The following is a 22,959-nucleotide window of genomic DNA, read 5'->3' on the forward strand; positions in this document are numbered from 1 at the left end:
ATAATGCTGATTTATCCACTGGTGTTGAGTGGAATTATATTTTGATGGGTGAAAACAGTATTGGAAAGGTTGGCAGTACCATCGTGTAGCAAAACTGCCTTAGGGCTGTGGGGGCTGCCATTCCCGTTGCCCTACTTCTGCTGCCGTTGACTATTCAATCTCTTTCTCTCGTCTCTTATAGAGTTTTCAATGTGAAGCATGTAGCTTTTAGAACAATGCTGTTTTGATGTTTATTATACACTGACTAGCTTTATCCTTCTACAAAATGACAAGTCAGCCATATACAATAGGTTGACATCCAAAGCCTTGTCTTGAAAATGTTAACTTTTATTGACATACAACACTGTTAACAGAACAAAAATATATGTACATAAATAGGCAACCAAAAATATACAGTCTTACACAAAAACTTTCCATGTGGGTAATAGACAATACATTTTGTTACTGGTGCATTATTTGTATTGAGGGGAATCAAAATGTTAAAACGGTCCAAAAAAAATAGTTATATAAAACACTAATCAAAACCCACTGTTCTCTTTACAGACCAACATTGACCCACGTGTGCAGAGAGAGGGTCCCATCAACATGTAACTGCACGGACAGACATCCAGAATACAAGGTAATGGCGAGGGAGCTTTATATTGTCTTGATTCTTGATTTGACCTCTCATTATTTCTTTAGGGGTCCTGACATTTTGCGTAGGCCCTTAATCCGATAAAGCAGCCCATTAATAAAGTCCTGAGGGGAGGAAGAAAAAACTAGATAACGCTACCTGTTTAAGCAGTTGACTGTAAAACTCTTTCTGAGACTGTGTAGGAGCAGTGAACCATTGAATTGCAACTATTTCTTTGTAGAGAACAAATGTACACTTAGCAGACTTTTGTTTCGTTTTCGAGTACATGACCAAGACTATAACGATTGCTTGTTGTCTCACCTCTTTAGGCTTGCCACATTCCTGCAGTAACTCCTGTAAATGGTCAGAAACAAACATGGCCTCAGTAACTGATGTGGACATTGCTCTTTCACATCAAATATTGTGCAAGCACACCAACTGGGGTCAAGTGCTTGTAAAGCAATTACCCTACTTTGTTGAATATTGCTGGGTTTATGTGTAAAGTATAAACAAGGGCATGGCTGAAGTGTAAGTATTGACTCATACTGTGACCCACAAAATGGCCTCTTGACTGGAAAATGTCTACAGTATCTTTTCTCTGTCTATGTTTTTCTTTTAATGAGATTGTTTTATATGGCTCAAGACAAATGTATGCAGAAACAAGTTACTGAAATAATATCTTATCTCATATTGGATAACTATGACTCTGGATTTGTCAGATTGGATGTCTCTGTGTTCTGGAGTAAATGATGGGCAGGGCTAACTGACAACACTGTGTTGGTGCCTGAGCTGAGCTCCTCCCAGGGCAACCTGTCTGTAGTGTACTAACCTGCAGTCTGGATCTCTGCTCCACGTCTGACAGCTCCAGCAGCTCATCTATGTCAATCTCTAACTCTGGCATCTCCTCCTCCTGGATGGACAGACAGACAGACAGACGGAGGGAGGGAAGGAGGGAGGGAGGGACAGACAGAAACAAGTGGTCAGAGACAATGAACCTCTTTGGAGCCCCATACACACACCCATACCACCACAGACACTGGAACATTGTTTTTTTACCAGCCATGCAGACATAGATGACTGGGGGCTCTCTGCCACCCCACAGTGTTTACAAACCAGTTTAACATATTTCATTCTTAACGGTACCAAAGAGAATGAGTCTCCAAGTACCACGTTTAAAAGCCATGCATGATGTACCACTACAACAATCATTTACGTGTAACCTAAAATTGTCAAATTGTAATTTTTCCACATTTAAAGGTCGTCAATGTATTCTAAGTAGATCTACAAGACTATAGTCAACAAGCCTACGACTTAGTTGTGGATGTTATTACATAGGTATTACATAGTGGTATAAAAATAATAATGATTATATTACTAACAATGATGAGATTGATGATAGAAGCATTCAGACAAGAATGAGAGACCAGGGGCGAAGGATAGGCAACCGCCATCTAATTTCATGGATGATTTACCCAGCTGGCATTTTGCTCAACCAATAAAGTAAGAATCACTCCGGTTTAAATGTTTATGATATAAGATTGCAAAAGTTCCAGCTTCCTTATACTGGGCTCATGTCACGGGTGTCGTATGGATTTGACCAAAACGCAGCGGGAGTGTGTATACTCATCTTCTTTTTATTAGGCAGAAAGAAGGAAAAACAAAAACAAAACACACGTATACAAAAACAACGACGATAAACAGTCCTGTAAGGCTTACAGCTATACAAGGAACAACTACCCACAAAATCCCATAGAAAAAACACCCCTCTTAAATAGGACCTTCAATTAGAAGCAACTAGGAGCAGCTGCTTCCAATTGAAGGTCAACCCAACAAACACCACATAGAAATAGACATACTAGAACTAACATAGAAATAGACTAACAAGAACATAACCCAACAAACCCCGAAGCACTCTAAACAAACACCCCTCTTAAATAAGAACATAGCCCAACAAACCTCGAAACACTCTAAACAAACACACCCCTGCCACGTCCTGACCAAACTACAATAACAAATAACCCCTTATACTGGTCAGGACGTGACAGCTCATTCCTTTATATGGCAAATGTCCTGCGCAGATTAGTCTCTAGGCCTAATGTGCCTTCAGAAAGTATTCATACCCCTTGACTTATTCCACATTTTGTTGTGTTACAGCCTGAATTCAAAATTGATTAAATATATATTTTTTCTCACCCACCTACATACAATACCCCATAATGACAAAGTGAAAACATGTTTTTAGACATTTTTGCAAATGTATTGAAAATGAAAAACAGAAATACCTTATTCACACCCCAGAGTCAATACTTTGTTGAATCACCTTTGGCAGTGATTATAGCTGTGTCTTTCTGGGTAAGTCTTTAAGAGCTTTCCACACCTGGATTGTGCAACATTTGCCAATTACTATTTTCAAAATAATTCAAGCTCTGTCAAATTGGTTGTTGATTAGGTCTTGTCATAGACTTTCAAGTAGATTTAAGTTGAAACTCAGGAATATTCTTGGTAAACAAGTTAAATAAAGGTAAAAAAACTACAAAAAAACAACTCCAGTGTAGATTTGGTCTTGTGTTTTAGGTTATTGTCCTGCTGAAAGGTGAAGTGTCTGGTGGAAAACAGACTGAACCAGGTTTTCCTCTCGGATTTTGCCTGTGCTTAGCTCCATTCTGTTTCTTTTTTATCCTGAAAAACACCCCCAGTTCTTACTGATTACAAGCATACCCATAACATGATGCAGCCACCACTATGCTTGAAAATATGGAGAGTGGTACTCAGTAAGGTATTGGATTTGCCCCAAACATAACACATTGTATTCAGGACAAAAAGTGAATTGCTTTGCCCCATTTTTTGCAGCATTACTTTAGTGCCTTGCTGCAAACAGGATAAATGCTTTGGAATCTTTTTTATTCTGTACAGGCTTCCTTCGTTTAGTATTGTGGAGTAACTACAATGTTGTTGATCCAGCCTCAGCTTTCTCGTATCACAGCCATTAAACTCTGTAACTGTTTTGAAGTCACCATTGGCCTCATGGTGAAATCCCTGAGCAGTTTCCTTCCTCTCCGGCAACTGAGTTAGGAAGGATGCCTGTATCTTTGTAGTGGCTGGGTGTATTGATACACCATCCAAAGTGTAATTAATAACTTCATCATGCTCAAAGGGATATTCAATGTCTGTTTTTTTTTACCCATATTCCAATATGTGCTCTTCTTTGCGAGGAATTGGAAAGCCTCCCTGATCTTTGTGGTTGAATATGTGTTTGAAATTCCCTGCTTGACTGTGGGACCTTAATTATGTGTGGTGTACAGATATGAGGTAGTCATTCAAAAATCATGTTAAACACTATTATTGCACACAGAGTTGTGACGATCATCATAATGAGTAGACCAAGGTGCAGCGTGGAAAGTGCTCATATTTATAGTAACTCAGAACACTCAAACAAAATAACAAACCAAGGAAAAACAAACGTCACATTCTGCAGGCTTACTGAGCTGACAAAAACAAGATCCCACACAGAAGGAGGGGAAAAAGGGCTGCTTAAGTATGATTCCCAATCAGAGACAACGATAGACAGCTGCTTCTGATTGGAAGCCATACTCGGCCAATCAAAGGAAAAAACACAACATAGAAATATAACCCATAGAATGCCCACCCCATGTCACACCCTGACCTAACCAAACAGAGAAAAACGGCTCTCTCAGGTCAGGGCGTGACAAGAGTAAGTCCATGCAATTTATTATGTGACTTGTAAATAAGCATTTTTACTCCTGAACTTATTTAGGCTTGCCATAAAAAGGGGTTGAATGTTATTGACTCAAGACATTTCAGCTTTTCATTTCTAATTCATTTGTAAAAATTCATTTGTAAAAAATATATTATTCCACTTTGACATTATGAGGTATTGTGTTTAGGCCAGTGACAATCCATTTTAATCCATTTTAAATTCAGGCTGTAAAATAACAAAATGTGGAAAAAGTCAAGGGGTGTGAACACTTTCTGAAGGCACTGTATGGGAAATAATATGGTGTATTTAAGGTCAACTGCCCGCAACTTATCTGGTTTTAAACTGTCTATGTGGCATCGATACGAGTCAGAAACATTAATTCTAGTGTCAAAATTGACAACAAAGTGTAAATAGGATAATTGTGGTCATAAGTCAGTCTCGTCCAAAACCCAGTTTTGTAAGTGAGTTTGTCTCGATTTACTAGAGGGTTGGATACGGATTACCATCATGCCCACTTGTCCAGTGCCCACTGACACAAGAGAAGCAGCTGTGCTGATTGCGCTCTATCAGCTGTGCATGCGCTATACAATCATATCAGATTAGCAAATTACTACTTGCTAGCTTCATTTACTAACACAAAGTTGAAATCTAGCTAGCTAGCAAGTGATTTTGGGCACTGATGAACAGGGTTGGGGATCCCAGCTAGCAATGAAGAATCGGCCCAGAAGCAGCCCTCTGATTGAAATCGGCCGGGAATCGGGTGTCGGACTTGGCCTGGAAAGAAAAATGAATGACTGCCCATAATCGGCCCAAGTACATCGGGTCCTTTCAGTCTACCGGAATTCAGCCGGCTTTGCCGGCATCTACCAGAATCCCCCCAAAAGCGGCCCGATGCAAATGTAAATAAATGTATACAAAATTACCCGATTTAGTCATTTTAAATATTACTATTGTACATTTTATGCATTCAAATTATACCCATTCACCCCCAAAAAATGTTAATGTCAGAGGAAACACCGTACACCTGGTGACCGTGTCAGTGTGCATGCGTCTGGCCCGCCACAGGAATCGCTACCCAGCTTGCACAGTGGATCTGGGCCGATTCCGGCTGAGAGTCGGGGCACTCGGCTGAGAGTCAGGGCACTCGGCTGAGAGTCAGACTCCGCCGACGTCAAGTGGCCCGAGTCTGGGCCACCTTCTAGCAATATTACTTATGGCTAGGATGTGGGGATTGAGCTCGGGCTGATTCCGGTGTGAGTTATCTGGCACAAATGTATTACCTGGGGCTCGGGCCAATTCCAATGAGAGTTATCTGGCCCAAATGTATATATCACTGTACTTGGGGATCGGACCGATTCCGGTGAGAGTTATCTGGCCCAAATGTATATATTACTGTACTTGGGGCTCGGGCCGATTCCAGTGAGAGTTATCTGGCCCGAATATATTACGTGGGGCTCGGGCCGATTGGGGCTACTCTCTGGCAGATGATTATACGGGCTGCTTTATATAATTAACATTTCGTTATTTATTTATTTTTTCCATATTTTTCTCATTGTTTCTGTGATTTCTAAAATGTAATTCACATTTAAATTATTTCAGAGTCATGTGTAGTATTTTAGTTTTTTCATACTTTGTGCAAGGCAATTGATAAGCATTAAAAACTATGTGGATGGGACTTTCCGAGGGCGCAGCGGACTAAGACACTGCATCACAGTGCAAACTGTCATCAAGGCAAAGGGTGGCTACTTTGAAGAATCTAAAATATGAAATATATTTTGATTTGTTTTACACGTTTTTGATTACTATGTGATTCCATATGTGTTATTTCATAGTTTTGATGTCTTCACTATTCTACAATGTAGAAAATAGTCAAAAATAAAGAAAAACCCTGGAATGAGTAGGTGTATTCAAACATTTGACTGGTGCTGTATATATCCATTGATTCTTTTAGAATATAACTTCTAAATGCCTCATGAGCTTAGTCCAACTGTCACACTCCATGAGAACCCAAAATATAAGCTTGTTTTTCGCCAATGTTTGTAAACATTGTAAATGTAAACAAACACGGTATAGCCTCATACCATGGTTAAAACAATACTTTTGATATCATGGATGGGCAGTCCTTGCATCCATAGCTCTGTCTATTAGTCTGAGCGTGGTTACATTTATCCAGTACCATCCCTCAACTTTTTACCAAAACGGAGGCGGGGCGACCATTTTGTTATTGTTTCATTTGTGGATTTGCCCTTTAAACAGCTGCACATTTTCAAGATATCAAAGTGTCACCAACAAAAAGGTAAACAATAGGCCTACAGCAAATGCAGCATATGGCATTCACTTTTCACATGTAAATAGCACTTTTCAGTAGTGCTCAAAGCATGCCATTCCATGAGCCCAGTCAGTCCTCCATGACAACAAAATCATAATCAGCAGAGTAGGGGCTGGCTAATAAGTCCTTAGTTTTGGGGTCATGCTCAGGTAAAACAATTTGGCTGATCTATACTTCTATATTTCCAAGTCCTATTCTTGAAGATCAAGGGCCATAACATTTATAGGAATGACTGGAATTCTGATAGACTTATATATAATTTTATTGTATTATTATATGTAGTAGAAGTGATGGGTTGGAAGAAGCCTACATAACCAACCCATAAAGCAAATGTAACATCCATATATGGCCAGCTATGTAAACTTTAACATAGATTTATCCTGCAATAGATGTCCTTCAGTTGGTAACATACATTTTTAGTCTTCTTCTAATGCCTCTTCAGGGGAAAGTCATCTAAAAGTAACTGAATGTAATCAGATTACGTTACTAAATTTGGGTAATCCAAAATGATGTTACTGATTACATTTAGAAAGTAAACTAATCAACCCTGCTAATAATTGAATTTTAATTTAACTAGGCAAGTCAGTTAAGAACAAATTCTTATTTACAATGACGGCCTGGGAACGGTGGATTAACTGCCTAGATCAGGGGCAGAACGACAGATTTTTTTACCTTGTCAGCTCAGGGATTCAATCTAGCAACCTTTCGGTTACTGGCCCAACGCTCTAACCACTAGGCTACCTGCCGCCCCTGATAAACAGTGTGCAGCTTGTGCTTTATTTAAGATAGTTTGACAGCTTGCAATTTTATGAAGTTGAAGACATGTTATTGTTCCGAAATCAGTCCTGAGTGCACAGCCATACTTTCCCGACTCGATAGACTATGCAGTGCACTGACTCGTTTTTCATGCATATTTTTTTACTTGAGAAATACTGCACAAACACCTTAGCTAGATGTAAAATTGCACAACTATGATCTCCTCTGCAAAAACATCTAAATTAATTACAGATTTCCTTATTTGTCTTAGATTAATGTAACTTGACGCTTATCTGGAAATATAATTATCTTATTAACTCAGTAGACTGTGTTAACAGATTCCAAAATGTAATTCAGTAATCTCCTAGCAATGCAAATTACAGTCCCAATATATACGAGTGTCTGCCAACTTTGAGAAACATTGCAAATCCACTCCCAGACCAAAATAACTAAAACATACACTAATGTAATGGTAATCAATCTATATTCTGGCTGATATCTCCCCTTTGAAGACCATTTACTGAGAGGAAATGATGATGACTCACTTCAGGCCACGGATGGCTGAGCAAGAAAATATCTGGAGTCAGCAGGTATAGTGTGGGGGCCCTTTATAATTTTCCAGTTGGGGGTTTTAAAGGCAGGACTGTTGAGGATGGCAGGTTTCTGGATGAGGAGAGAGCTCATCAACGAGGCTATTGCTGAGTGGTGGAAGAGATCTACAGCCCAGACCAGGGTCCCCTGTGTGTCCCTCTAATTGATAAATGCTGCCAGGTCTGACTGTTTGTGATTCTGCTGCAGACTGCCATTATTCAACGAAAGCAGGGCCGTGCCGTGCGGGGCCAGCAAACCACTGATGAGGTGATCCTCCCTCTGTCTGACTGCCTTGAGACTACAGGGAGACGAACAGTACAACAGAATATCAATGAGTGCAAAAACGTCAGAGGGAAGGAAAAATTATGAATTTGTTATTGTCAGGAGAATGCCTTTGCAACCTTTCTAGTAGTTCTTTAATGTTTCATATTGTGTGTGGTTGATGCTTTTCGTTTGAGTAATTTTTTATAGTCAAAGAAATGTTTTATCTGGGGCTGGAGCTGGGACTGAAAATGTCTCGACAGCACTTTTGAATTTAGTAAAACTAGTCTGACATTAAAATGAATGTTGGCAGCTACGTTGTTCATGAAAAAATGTGTGGAATTGAGGATTCATTACCATTTAAAGTAAACATTGACAACAGGAAACATCATAGTCCAGTAGTACTCATTCAAGTTACATTTTCCACTTTGCTTGGATCCCAGAAACACTATGACCACATCACAAACCAATGTTCATATCGTTATTAGACAGAACTAGGTTACCTAAACCAATCAGTGTTATTAGTTGATAATACTCAGAGATCTAAAGGAAACCTTTCCCAGGAACCAAGTTGTTCTGAAAAGAGAATGATGTGGAAGTCAGACAAGACTGATTTAAGAGGCTTGTGCTGCCGACCAATCAAAATATACCAAAACAGAGGGGTCACAAGTCATACGCATATTGTTAATCTGAGGTCATCTGCATTGTGCAGAGGCTGTAACGAGTTAAAGAGGCATCAAGAATTCAGTAGTGTATACATTGAAATACAAGCCATATTGACTTACATTTGTAAATTAATAATGACCCAACTGCACTCTGAATTATATTTATAAAGAGTAAAGGACAATATGTTCATTTGAAGTGTGTTTCAGTATCTTTTTCCCTACACTTGAATGAGTGTTTTGTCACACCTATAAGAATAGCAACTATTTCGGGGGCGCTGTTGGAAGCCAAGGGTGTAGAACGCGTTTCCCTATCGTTCCTGAGTTAGTGACCAAATGTATATATTTAACCTTGCAAAATGTTATATATTTCTGTTTGGTCAGGCATCTGAAGAGACCTCTAAACAATTCAGATCAAGTCTGAGAAATGTAAGTTTGTAATGTCATCTACCCGGCCAAAAACGGAGTATGCAAGAGCAGGCCGCAGCAAGCACGCACCCTCTCCTGATTCACCCCCGCCACCGGATGCTACGGCTAATGTCAGCCCCACGGGAACACTGACTGTGGAGCTGCTACAATCCGTGATGGGCAGCCTCAAAGTTGACTCTATCTACCAATCTCAGGTCAGAGATATCAATGGTCAAAGACGAACTTAAAAAATCTATAGAGAGTATACGGAATAAGCTTGACGCCTACGGAGCTGCCTTATCGGAGCTGGAGCGCGGTGCTACAGACCACAGCACTAGCGAGCTAGAGGCTAACGTTGTGTCATGACGTTGGCCTGTGGGTAAGGTTTATGACCCTCCCATAAATACCTTTCTCCCTTCCCTCTCTGACTCTACTGAAGGACTCTTGAATAGCCTTTGTTAAACATAGAGAGTCTGGGAACATCAAACAAGTGGGGGGAAAGGAACCATATTTCGGTAATAGAACCAGTTGAAAATATGCGTTGATACTTAATGTATATGATGTCTGTTCGGTTGTCATCTGAGACATTATGACTGATGACAGGACGACATAAACTGTTTCTGGGAAAGTCTACACATTCTAGTTATCAGATTTACATGGAATTGTTGTGCAAATTAAATGTTTGAATATGAAACTATTTGTGATAAGATTAAATGTAATTTTAGCTTCCAAATGAGAGAATTGGGTTTTCATAAGGTTAGAGCCCTGCTCAATCAGTGGCCCGCCCCTGTGAAGAGACATGGGTTATAAACCATGAAACACACCCTTCTCTCCCTCCACTGTATAAGCCCTTGACAAAAATGTAACCTCCTGTTCCGAGGACGATAGGATGACAGTCCATACGTTAAAAGGACTAACATGTCAACTACAGAACTATGCCAACCTCAGCGTGAGCTTTGGTTGTGAATGGTATGAACTTTGAACTCTTATTCACTAAAGAAGTGAGACCTCCTAGCCGTTGAGTTAGCAACAGCAGCTGTAAACGTGGGCTAGGAAAGGACGGATGACGTATCCAGTCTAACACACAACGAAGATACTACAACGTATCCAGTTTACCACCAGAGACATTCTTCCAAGGAAAGGAAGATCTCTGTTGGCCAACACGGCCAGTATCTACGACCAACCTACCGAAGCGCAGCTCAGAGTAAATATTTATTGCATTTTCCTTTTCCAAATGGGCGGTAATTTAGAATGCATAAGATACTGTATTTACGATAGCACAGCTTCTCCCTTTGTTCCTCAGTCTTCCCGCTCTTTCATTCAAGCCCAACCCCATCTCTTTGTGTAACAAGTCATCATACAGGTTCCATCCACCAGGGATGTTTTTGGTATGACATAATTTGCATTCTGTGTATATGTAATTCTGTGTGATTAGTTTAGGTATTTGGTAAATAAATAATTAAACCCAATTTTGTATTGCTGATTCAACTTGTTAGCCAGTGTTCGTGAAGAATTTACAATTTTCAGATGAGACTGAAATAAGGGGACGATTAATATTGACTGCTATTGATGTAAAATATTACTAGGTCTTTCAGAGTTTATTCGGAAGATAACAGCTCTATAAACACTCTTTCGTGGTGCCCCGACTTTCTAGTTAATTACATTTACGTGATTAGCTCAATCAGGTAATATTAATTACAGAGAAAGGATTTTATAGAATAGCATGTCATATCACTTAATCCGGCATAGCCAAAGACACGACAGTTGGCTCATTAAAAACTAGAGTGGCATACCTTGACAATAGATGCGAAGATATGGAAAGTAGAATGCGGAGGAACAACATTCGTCTTCTGGGAATACCGGAGGGAGTGGAGGGCCCAAGACCGACGGAGTTCATGGCCCAGCTGCTTCAGGAGCTGCTCGGCCTGGAGAAGAAGCCGCTGCTAGACCGGGCCCACCGCACCCTGCGTAGCCGACCCCGGGATGGAGAACCCCCATGACCATTTGTCATCAGGGTGCACTTCTTTCACATCTGCAATGACATACTGAGTAGATTGGGAGAAGCATCTCCTCTCCTCTACAAGTGTAAAATACTCTCGATATTTGCGGACTACACCACGGCTGTGGCTAAGAAGCGGGCTAGCTTCGGAGCTGTGAACACCAGCTACGCGCCTGCCCGTGCGTGAAGTTCGGCCTCATCTACCCTGCAGTTCTGAGTCTGACTTTACCGGATGGCTCCACGCACAGATTCGAGGACCCAGCTCTAGCGGTCGATTTCATCAACAAGAACGTGAAAGCGGCTGTTGTGAGTCATGATGCGGCATGATGTGGAACAAATGGTTGGATAGCGGGTCTTGTTAGCAGGCTAGTTAGCAGGCCGGATGGCAGACTGGTTGGCTAGCGAAGCCAACTTTGCTGGGTTCATTGACACTTGAAAGTCGTTCTTTTTTTTCATTTCCAACCCATGTTGGTGAGTATACAGTTGACTTCCTACTATAATGTGATACAATGCAGATATGCATACATATATTCTTTATTCCACTCACATTATTGCTTTTAATTTGTATCATTACTATTTTATTTTGATCTAAGCCTTAAGCCTTGATCTTATTCTTTTTTTTAAATCTATTGCCAATATCTGGCTGTTTTCATGGTTCAGTCACAGTTTTACCACTTTTATTGCTCTTAAACCTCTCTTAACCAAGGTTAGTTTTCCTTAGACTCTACTGGGGACCAATCTATGCATGTTTGGTTTACTCTGGTTAAATGGTCACAAATCTCAGGTAGTACAGAGTAAGAGTTATCATGCTTTGCTCTAAACTTTTTTTGTATTTAGAGTTTTGCTTACATCTCAGTTGGGGAGATGCTTCGGCAAGGGAGGTTGTATATAGTTTTTAATGTTTTTTTGCGCGTCGTAGCTTGTCTTTGTTTTTTAAATTTGCGCTATTAGGGTCAACTACGATCTTTAGTTTACACTGTACCTTGTCCTTTACACGTCCTCTCTCTCTTAAGACATGACTCAGCCTAGTGTAGCCCATCCAGCTGGAGGGAATGGTTTTAATTTTCTTACTTGGAATTGCAGGGGCATCAATAACCCAGTTAAGCGTAGTAAGGTGCTACACCACCTTCATTAACTGAAAGCTCACATCATCTTTCCCCAAGAAACTAATCTGAAGGTATCACAACACTCAAGTCTTAGGAGCAGATGGGTGGGTCAGATGTTCCATTACTCATTTCAGAATAAGGCAAGAGGGGTTGCTATTTTACTTCACAGATTGGTACCTTTTACATGTTCTAATGTGATCGCAGATCCACATGGTAGATACATCATTGTCAGTGGTAGGCTGCTCAATACGAATGTACTTCTTGTTCATATTTATGCTCCTTGTTGGGACAATGGTGATTTCTTCAAATCGGTTTTGTCTACACTCCCGACATGCCCTCCCGTATGTTGATCTTAGGTGGTGACTTTAACTGTTGGTTAGACCCACATTTGGATCGATCCTCCACTAAACCTATTACCTTGTCAACATCAGCTAGAGTTGTCCGAACCTTTATGTCTGAATTCGCAGTTTCAGACCCTTGGAGAATGTTTAATCCATTTGGAAAAGCATACTCTTTTTTTCTCAACGGTTCACCACAATTTTCCTTCATAGACTACTTCCTTGTAGATGACAGACTTCTCCATTCCATGTCTTCATGTTCATATAATCCAATGTATCTGACCACGCCCCTGTTATTATGGAAGTGGTCTTTCAAACTGTTGACAACCTGCGACCGCCTTGGCGGCTAAATGCTCAACTGCTCAGTAATGAACACTTTGTCAATTTTGTTTTGGGTCAAATGTACTTTTTCATGAGTACAAATAGAACCCAAAACATCTCTGCGTCTACTCTCTAGGAAACTTTGAAAGCTTATATCAGAGGTGAAATTATTCCTACACCGCACATGAGAACAAACACGCTGTATTGCCCAATTAGATGACATTTATGCTGTTTCACCATCTCAAGATATTTATAAGGAGCGTTTAACTTTGCAAGCAGAATTTGACACATTTTTAATAGACCAGGTTACTGAACTGCTTGTCAAGTCCAGGAGCTCTATGAACAAGGAGATAAAGCCAGTAAATTATTAGCTCACAAGTTACGCCAATTATCATCATCACACCAGATTCCTAAAATTCGTAAATCGTCTGGGATATCATTAGATCCTAGGGGGATCAGTGATGAGTTCAAGAGATTTTACCAGTCTTTATATACTTCTGAAAGTAAAGTGGATATGTTGGAATTGGATGATATCTTCCATTCACTTGCTGTGCCTTCTGTCAGCCGGGATTTGGTAAAATCACTGATCACTGTTGAAGAATTGTCTAATGCTGTCAAATCCCTTCAATCCAGGAGAAGCTCAGGGCCTGACAGCTACTCAGTAGAGTTTTATAAAAAGCTTCTCTCCAAATAAGCACCTATTCTAATTGAAATGTACAATGAAGCATTTGTAAATGCTGCTCTCCCACAGACTCTCACTGAGGCAACCATTTGTCTTATTCTTTATAAAAACAAAGATCCTCTTGACTGTGTATCATACCATCCAATTAGCCTGATAAATGTCGACTACAAAATTCTAGCCAACTTCTGGCAACGAGTCTGGAAACAGTCCTCCCATCAATTATCTCTCTGGATCAAACAGGATTTATTAAAAATAGACACTCATTCTTCAATCTTCGACGATTATTTAATATTATATCTAATCCCTCTGTCACCAATGCCTCTGAAGCCATTATATCCCTGGATGCAGAGAAAGCCTTTGACCGGTTGGAATGGAAATACCTTTTTTGCACTCTAAATAAATTCGGCTTTGGCTCCAAATTCATTACTTGGATAAGACTTCTGTACTCATCCCCTCAAGCCTCTGTCAGGACTAATAACTCTCAATCAGATTGCTTCCCTTTGCAACGATCGGGTTGCCATTTAAGTCCCTTACTGTTTGCCCTCGCCATAGAACCCCTTGCAGTAGCACTTCGCTCCAACCCCCTCATCAAAGGTATTGTCAGATACTGACACGAACACAAACTGTCTTTATATGCAGCTTATTTATTATTATACACATCTGACCGTTCTGTTTCTGTTCTTGCTGCCCTTGCCACTTTCACATCCTTCGGTCACTTATCAGGGTAAAAACTGAATCTCAGTAAAAGCAAATTGATGCAGCATAATGTGGCTGCCAAAAATGTCCCTTTACATAACTTGCTATTTAAAATTGCTCACAGTAGTTTTATTTATATTGGGCTGCATGTCACAATCAGATTTGAAAACCTTTATCAGGCCAACTTTGCTCCTATTTTAACCCGTACTAAGGGTGATTTGGAACGAAGGTCTTTGCTACACCTCTCACAATAAATAATTATATTAAAATGAATACTCTCCCTAAATTCTTATATCTCTAAAAGTGCCTAACGATTTTTCTTCACAAAACGTTTTTCAAAAAGATCGACGGCCTAATTCTTCCTTTTATATGGGACAAAAGCCCCCTAGGATACGAAAACAGCTTTTGCAGAGGCCCAAACAAGACGGCGGTCTAGCACTACCGGATTTCAGATTCTATTATTGGGCCGCTAGCCTTAGGAACATTCTGTACTGGTTGCAGAGCAGAGAGATATTCCCACCCCCAATTTGCTAGAGATGGAGGCCGCCTCATTTATACCGGCATCATTGTCTTCCCTCACTCCTCCGTTACAGGCCCTTACTCCTCCTTCACCGAAAATATATGTGTCAAAACAACATTGAAGATCTGGAATCAATTTAGATGCCACTTTCAGACAACCTCCTATTTCGCTCCAGTAGCCTCAAACCCAGCTTTTCCCCCATCTATGGTTGATGGTGCTTTTTCGAAATGGTCTAGTCTTGGTATTAAAAGATTTAGAGATCTTTATATTAACAATACATTTAGTACGTTTGAACAATTATCAGCTAAATGTGGTCTCCCCAGACATAATTTCTTTAGGTTCTTACAAATCCGGAGTTAGGTCCAAAGCAAAGATCCCCGATTCCCCACCCTTCCTGGTGAAACACAGTTTGACACATTTCTTATCCCACTTCCTACTCTGAAAGGCACCGTGTCAATAATCTATAGTCAAATTTGCTCACTACAAACCACCTCATTAAACAATATTAAATCCTCATGGGAGGAGGAACTGGGTGAGAAAATATCTGATGAACTATGGGAAGGGGCACTCAAAAGGGTACATACCTCTTCTATTTGTGCTCGGCACGGTCTTATTCAATGCAAACTCATTCATAGGGCTCACTGGACCAAAGCAAGATTATCCAACATTTACAAGGATGTGAACCCTAATTGTGTACGATGCAACCAGTCTTCTGCTATTCATGTACACATGTTTTGGTGTTGCCCATCTCTTGTTGGTTTCTGGAAAGACATCTTTAACACACTTTCAGAATTAAGCGGCACACAGAACGAACCAGACCCTTTTATTGCATTATTTCTGGTTTCCTTACCCACATTACAACTGACCAAAATGAATAAGGATGTAATTGCCTTTGTCACTTTGTTAACGAGACGATCAATTTTACTTAGATGGAAATCCTCTGTACCCCCTTCTTATGCGGTTTGGATTAAATCTGTTTTGAATTGCATAAAGTTGGAAAAAAATTAAACACACACTCAATGGGTCTATAGACAGATTCTATGCAATGTGGGCTCCCTTTTTTCATATGTTAAATGACTACATTTCCCTGCAGTTCCAGAGTGATATATATTTATATTTATAAATCAGTGATGCAAAAGGCCTAGTATGTGTATATACGGTATCTCGGATGTTAAGGAGGACTGTATTATCTGTGCTAGTTGACCTGTAACAACTGTATCAAAATATACTTTTTGTCTTAGTTTCTTGTGTTGTTATATTTCTGTCTCACTCTTTGTTTTGCTGTATTGTTGTCTTCGATTTGTTGTTTTATATTACTACCAAATAACTTACAAGTGCAATTATTTTGTAAATGCTGGTGTTGAAAATCCAATAAAAAAAGTAAAAAAATGAAATATATATTTTTTAAAGGTGTGAAGTCAGCAATATGGTTCAGTGCCACTGCCACTCAGACCCAAGCAGGTGGCTACCTGTATACATTAGAGATGTCTCTAAATAACTCAGCTGTTGACACAGGGGGCTGACAGTAAATGCTTCTACACGGAAGAGTCAGAGTACCCAACCACAGCGAAACTTGCCTTACCCTGAGTTCATGCGAAATTAATGCCATTTGCCAAGGCACATGGACCAATCATGTCTCCCCCAGCCACACCAGTGGGTGGTATCTACCAAACAACTAATCCACCTCAGACAAACTGGAGTTTGTCAAGACACCACTGAAATCCGACATGAAAACCATAGCTCCTTAAATCCTCATAGTGTTAGGACATACTTAGGGTCATGAGTTTTTTCTGACTGTGTGACCTGCCCAGGAAACCTTGCTGGCCCTAGTCATACTGTTTAAATGTTGTTTTATCCATACAGGGCTTTGCTACAATTTAAATACAAACCCACAAAGACTGTATCTACCAGACAACAGGTCTGTTTCATATGGCAGGTCCCATAACTACAATAACAAAGGAGTACTGTCGAGGTACTGTTACTGCTACTGTCTGTTATCATCTCATCAATCATGCAGGGATCCCATCCCTCAGTCATGAAGGGCCTTCTCTCTCAGGGATTCCCCCAAACGAATTTGTACAGTCTGGAACTCAAACAGTTAAACCTAATAACATTGGTCTTGTACTGATTATATGTTCAAAACATCTGCTGTACGTGATACTTGTGATAATGGTATGATAATAACAATAATAATAACTCTATACATTGGCATGAAAATTATAAATAGCAGGCAAGACTGACTTCATTGAGATTCCACGACAGTATACCATGACACATTTCAGGGATCTTTGTGTGTGTATATATATATATATATATTATATTAGTATATATACACTACCATTCAAAAGTTTGGGGTCACTTAGAAATGTCCTTGTTTTTGATCCATTAAAATAACATAAGATTGATCAGAAATACAGTGTAGACATTGTTAATGTTGTAAATGACTATTATATCTACATAGGCATACTGAGGCCCATTATCAGCAACCATCACTCCCGTGTTCCAATGGCACATTGTGTTAGCTATTCCAAGTTGATCATTTTAAAAGGCTAATTGATCATTAGAAAACCCTTTTGCAATTATGTTAGCACAGCTGAAAACTGTTGTACTGATTAAAGAAGCAATAAAACTGGCCTTCTTTAGACTGGTTGAGTATCTGGAGCATCAGCATTTGTGGGTTCGATTACAGGCTCAAAATGGCCAGAAACAAAGAACAAGGAACACCTGTTAATTGAAATGCATTCCTCATGAAGCTGGTTGAGAGAATACCAAGAGTGTGCAATGCTGTCATCAAGGCAAAGGTTGGCTACTTTGAAGACTCTCAAATATAATATATATATATTTAGGAATAAGGGTAATGCAAACCTTACAAAATGCCAACCGCTATTACAGTGGTTTGATTAAATTCACCCAGGCTTAGCTCACATGCATGGGCTCTCTACTGGCCAGATCTGGTGGAGACACTGGGAGGAGACGCTGGGTGTCTGCCACCAGAATGGCAATGGAGGCTGGAATAATGGACGGCTCATAATAATGGCTGAAACGGAACAAATGGAATGGCATCAAACACACGGAAACCACGTGTTTGATCTATTTGATACCATTCCACCTATTCCACTCCAGCCATTACCATGAGCCAGTCCTCCCCAATTAAGGTGCCACCAACCTCCTGTGCAGACTGGCTGTAATAAATGTCTCTCCCTCCCATATCAGTGTTTTTTTATTTATTTTATTTCACCTTTATTTAACCAGGTAGGGCAGTTGAGAACAAGTTCTCATTTACAACTGCGACCTGGCCAAGATAATTCAAAGCAGTGCGACAAAAACAACAACACAGAGTTACACATAGGATAAACAAACGTACAGTCTTTAACACAATAGAAAAATCTGTATACAGTGTGTGCAGATGAAGTAAGGAGGTAAGGCAATAAATAGGCCATAGCAGCGAAGTAATTACAATTTAGTAAATTAACACTGGAGTGATAGATGTGCAGATGAGGATGTGCAAGTAGAAATACTGGTGTGCAAAAGAGCAGAAAAACCAAAACAAATATGGGGATGAGGTAGGTAGTTGGTTGGATGGGCTATTTACAGATGGGCTGTGTACAGCTGCAGCGAGCGGTAAGCTGCTCTGACAGCTGACGCTTAAAGTTAGTGAGGGAGATATAAGTCTCTAACTTCAGTGATTTTTGCGATTCGTTCCAGTCATTGGCAGCAGAGAACTGGAAGGAAAGGCGGCCAAATGAGGTGTTGGCTTTGGGGATGATCAGTGAGATATACCTGCTGGAGCGCATGCTACGGGTGGGTGTTGCTATGGTGACCAGTGAGCTGAGATAAGGCAGAGCTATACCTAGCAAAGACTTATAAATAACCTGGAGCAAGTGGGTTTGGCGACGAATATGTAGCGAGGACCAGCCAACGAGAGCATACAGGTCGCAGTGGTGGGTAGTATATTGAATGATGTGTTGAATGGGATCTGGTTGAACCTGATGCCCTGGCCCACAGGCCTCAGTTACTGCCCTCTAACTATACACTTTTGATGCATTTATTTGGAAATGTGTTGCTACTGAGGATATGCTGCTGTCTATGTTCATTTAGACCTCACCATAAACTCAACAGGTCACTACATTACCGTGACTCCCCTCCTCTTATCTCAATTTTATAGCTAAGACCCTGAGTTTTTCCAGACCACATGACCTGACCAGGAAAAACTCTGGGCCCGAGCTAGACTATAGGTTTTTCCAGGTCAAGTAGTATGGTCAGGAAAAACTCTTAGCCCTACATATAGCTATTCTCAGGAACTAAAACTTCCATGAGGACACCACTCACATGTGATGCTGTCTCATGCCCTGAAGTATCAGTAAGCCATATGCAGAGTATTTTTTGGCAGTGGAGGAGAATGTTTTGGTTGGAGGCTCTCAGACCATCTTTGGTCACTCACTGCCCCAGCCCAAGTTTCTCCTCCAGTTTGTCCTCAATCAGGACAGTAAAATGAGAAACATCACCCTCCTCCACCCCCACCTACCCCAATCCAGCTTCAAACAGAGGCTGTTACAGTGGTGTAAAGTACTTAAGTACAAATATTTTAAAGTACAACTTAAGTCGTTTGTTTGGGGTATCTGTACTTTACTATTTATATTAACTTTTACTTTTATTCCATTACATTCCTAAAGAAAATATGTACTTTTTACTCCCATACATTTTCCATGACACCCAAAAGTACTTTTGAATGCTCAGGCAGGACAGCAATATGGTGAAATTCACGCACTTATCAATATAACACGTTGTCATCCCTACTGCCTCTGACCTGGCGGACTCACTAAACACAAATACTGCATTTCTAAATTATGTCTGAGTGTTGGAGTGTGCCACTGTCTGTTCCTAAAAATATATACATGTGTTGTCTGGCTGGCTTAAAGGTCCAATGCAGCCATTTAAAAAAAAATCTCAATATCAAATCATTTCTGGACAACAATTAGGTACCTTCCTGTGATTGTTTTAAATTAAAATGCTCCAAAATAAACAAAAATAGCTTCTTAGCAAAGAGCAATTTCTCAAGCCAGAATTTAGCTAAGATGGTCTGAGAGTGGTCTGAGTGGGGAGGGGAAAACTGAAAACTACCTGTCATTGGCAGAGAGGTTTGAAACTAATTAACTAATTTACCACCTGCTGAAGTCCCACCAAAATAGGTTGACATTTCAGGTGGTCTTTTCAAACAGCTCTTACACAAAAAGGGCATTATCATAATTTTCACAATTTCACAGTATTATTCCAATCTCATATTGTGGAAATATTTCTAAAACACATGAATATCACGTTTTGATTGCACTGGGCCTTTAATATGTGGAATTTAATGTATGACAATTGAGAACTTTGAGAACTGAGAACTGATTTTCACTTTTACTTGACTCATTTTCTATTAAAGGTATCTTTACTTAAACTCAAGTATGACGATTTAGTACTTTTTCCACCACTGCTGTGTTGTCATATGATCTCCATCATTAGGTGGACGCCCATGCTCCTGAAGACATTCCTCTGACTCCGCTGTACCATTCCTCTTCATGTGGGAGCCAGACTTCTGTTGCCATGGCATTCCCAGCAAATTGTTGCAGCCTCCGAATAGCAGTGCAGTTATGACACGGGGGTCCTACGATCTCCACACAGGTGTCCCAGTCATAATCTGTTAAATCAATTATGCAAATGCACAGTGTCTCCATTTTTGGTGTGCAGTCCTGGCCTTAAGTAGTTATATAGGCAGCCTCCCTGTCGAGATCTAGGCTGTAAACCTGAAGTTCTTAGATGTGTTCTGATAGCAAACTGGCCAGAGGCAACAGGGATTTGCCTCCCTGTCTGAACCCATGTCACAGGGGGGGTTGATGCTCATCTCCTGATTTCAGAGGCTGCCAATGACTATATTTATGTTACATAATGTTTGGTTATCTCTTGAATGCTGTATGTATGTCCATTCAGCGATCAGGAAAGGGTATACAATCATTTAATATGATGTATAATCATCCTAATATGATGGTAATATAATGCGTATCTTATCACTAGTTTGTTACACAACCCCCAAGAAAACTACCAATCAGAGCTCTATATTCTGTGCTTAACACCAAAGCAGTGTGGGAAAATAATTTGCTGCCAGTAAATGAAGCCTGGATCAATGCACACACAGCCACACCTCTGTTCAGACACTCCACTCTCCCTCTCTTTTTGCTTCACATGTTGTGTAACCCTCCTCAGGCACCTGTGCTGCTCCATACCTCCCCTGCGCTCTACCCACACAGCCCCTGGGACCTAGCTAACTGTGCCTGTAACAGACTTGCACGACCTACCTCACAGTCAAAGAGCAGGTGCAGCTGATCGTCGATCCACTCCTCGATATCCAGCCTCCTCTGCAGGTCCTTGCGGTTGTATTTGACGGTCAGCTTGCCCAGTTTGCGATGTGGAGGCTCCTCTGTTTTGTCTGCAGACTGGAACATCACCCTGGACTGGGTGCCTGGCTCCGACGCCATGCCTGCCATGGCCTCGGGAAAACAGCTGAGGAAACAGAGAGCCGTCTCTCTCGTTCTATCTCTCCCTCTGTCTCTGGTGCTCTCACTCCCACCCTCTCTCTTGCGGTCTTTCTTGTGTGCTCGCTCTATTTCTTCTTCTCTTGCTCTAGCTCTCGTACCTATCTATCTTGCTTGCTTGCTCTGTCTGCTCGTCTCTCTCTCTCGTTCTCTCCTTCCCTCTCTCTCCCTCCCTCACACCCTCCCTCCCACCCTCCTTTGCAAGCTCGCTGCCTGTGGAGGATGGTAATGAAATACTCCTCTGTGTGTGTGTGTGTGTGTGTGTGTGTGTGTGTGTGTGTGTGTGTGTGTGTGTGTGTGTGTGTGTGTGTGTGTGTGTGTGTGTGTGTGGTGTGTGTGTGTGTGTGTGTGTGTGTGTGTGTGTGTGTGTGTGTGTCTCAGTAGGTGTGTGTCTGGGTGTGCTTGCTATCCTTCTCTCTCAAGTGGGAGAGCATAGGTCAATTACAGAGTGATAAAGACTAAGGGTTGAGGGGGAACCAAAGCTAGGAGTATGGCAGCTGTTAGCAATAATCATATTTTCATAATTTTGTATTCCAGAAATGAATTATTGACCCAAATTCTAACAAATGATTTTTGGCTTAAAATTTCCCCATGTGTCCTAATCAGGAAGTGCCTGTATTACTCTGTGTTCAAACTATGGGCCCCTGTTTATCCACACTTATCACAATACCTGGGTCTCCCTGACAGGTGATCCAGACTTCATCCAGTGTTCATTAGCTCCCCTCCATGTCATTTATAACAGCTATTATCAGGTGTACGTTTAATCAGCCTTGAAGCCAAATTGGCATCCTCAGTTACACCTCCATCAATGATGGATGAAAGAAATAGAGGGCCGGTAAATGCTATTAATGATCACTCAGAGGGTACAACCCAAAACCCAGTGATAAGGCTCTGAACTAACCCATTTCATTTGACAAGGTCAAATATCATCAGCAACTAAATTAGTCAAGATCAAAACTACAGAGTTGTCCTTTCTGTGCCAAACTAGTACAATTGAGACTAGAGGACTAACAAGGGTACACCATAGAGTTTCCATAGATCCTATTACAATATTAACAATGAGACGCTGCTTTTTGATTTGGCAGTGTATCAATCAGCCGTAGCGTTATGTGTTCGCTTGCTGATGCACAGTCTGTTACAAACACTGAATTATTGAGCACCTCTGGCAGCTCACCTTTCCAGGCAAACAAATTCATTCATCACATCCACTGCAACCTGGTTCTGCATTGCCAGGCTGGCTGAAAGGGGACTGGGGCTAGGGACCAATGGATCAGGGGACCAAGGCTGGCCGTCTCTTCATTTTAGACACACCTCAAATAAGTGCTGAATCTCACATGAACTTGGCTCTTGATTGGTTCTCTTTATACTGCAACTATTGTGTAAGCCA

At 40.8% G+C, this 22,959-nt stretch overlaps 1 protein-coding gene across 1 annotated transcript; it reads right to left on the bottom strand.

Moving 5' to 3' along the window:
* Nucleotides 1-283: 283 nt before the first annotated feature.
* On the bottom strand, nucleotides 284-21,701 carry ppp1r14d (protein phosphatase 1 regulatory inhibitor subunit 14D). The gene is given in 4 exon segments (NM_001146491.2): nucleotides 284-738; nucleotides 935-967; nucleotides 1,443-1,523; nucleotides 21,336-21,701. Coding segments are annotated over 4 exon segments (372 nt in total). The 5' UTR covers nucleotides 21,525-21,701; the 3' UTR covers nucleotides 284-669.
* Between the last annotated feature and the right edge of the window lie 1,258 nt (nucleotides 21,702-22,959).

Source organism: Salmo salar, chromosome 01 (genome assembly GCF_965601325.2).
Source record: "Salmo salar chromosome 01, fSalSal1, whole genome shotgun sequence".
Lineage (NCBI taxonomy): Eukaryota > Metazoa > Chordata > Actinopteri > Salmoniformes > Salmonidae > Salmo > Salmo salar.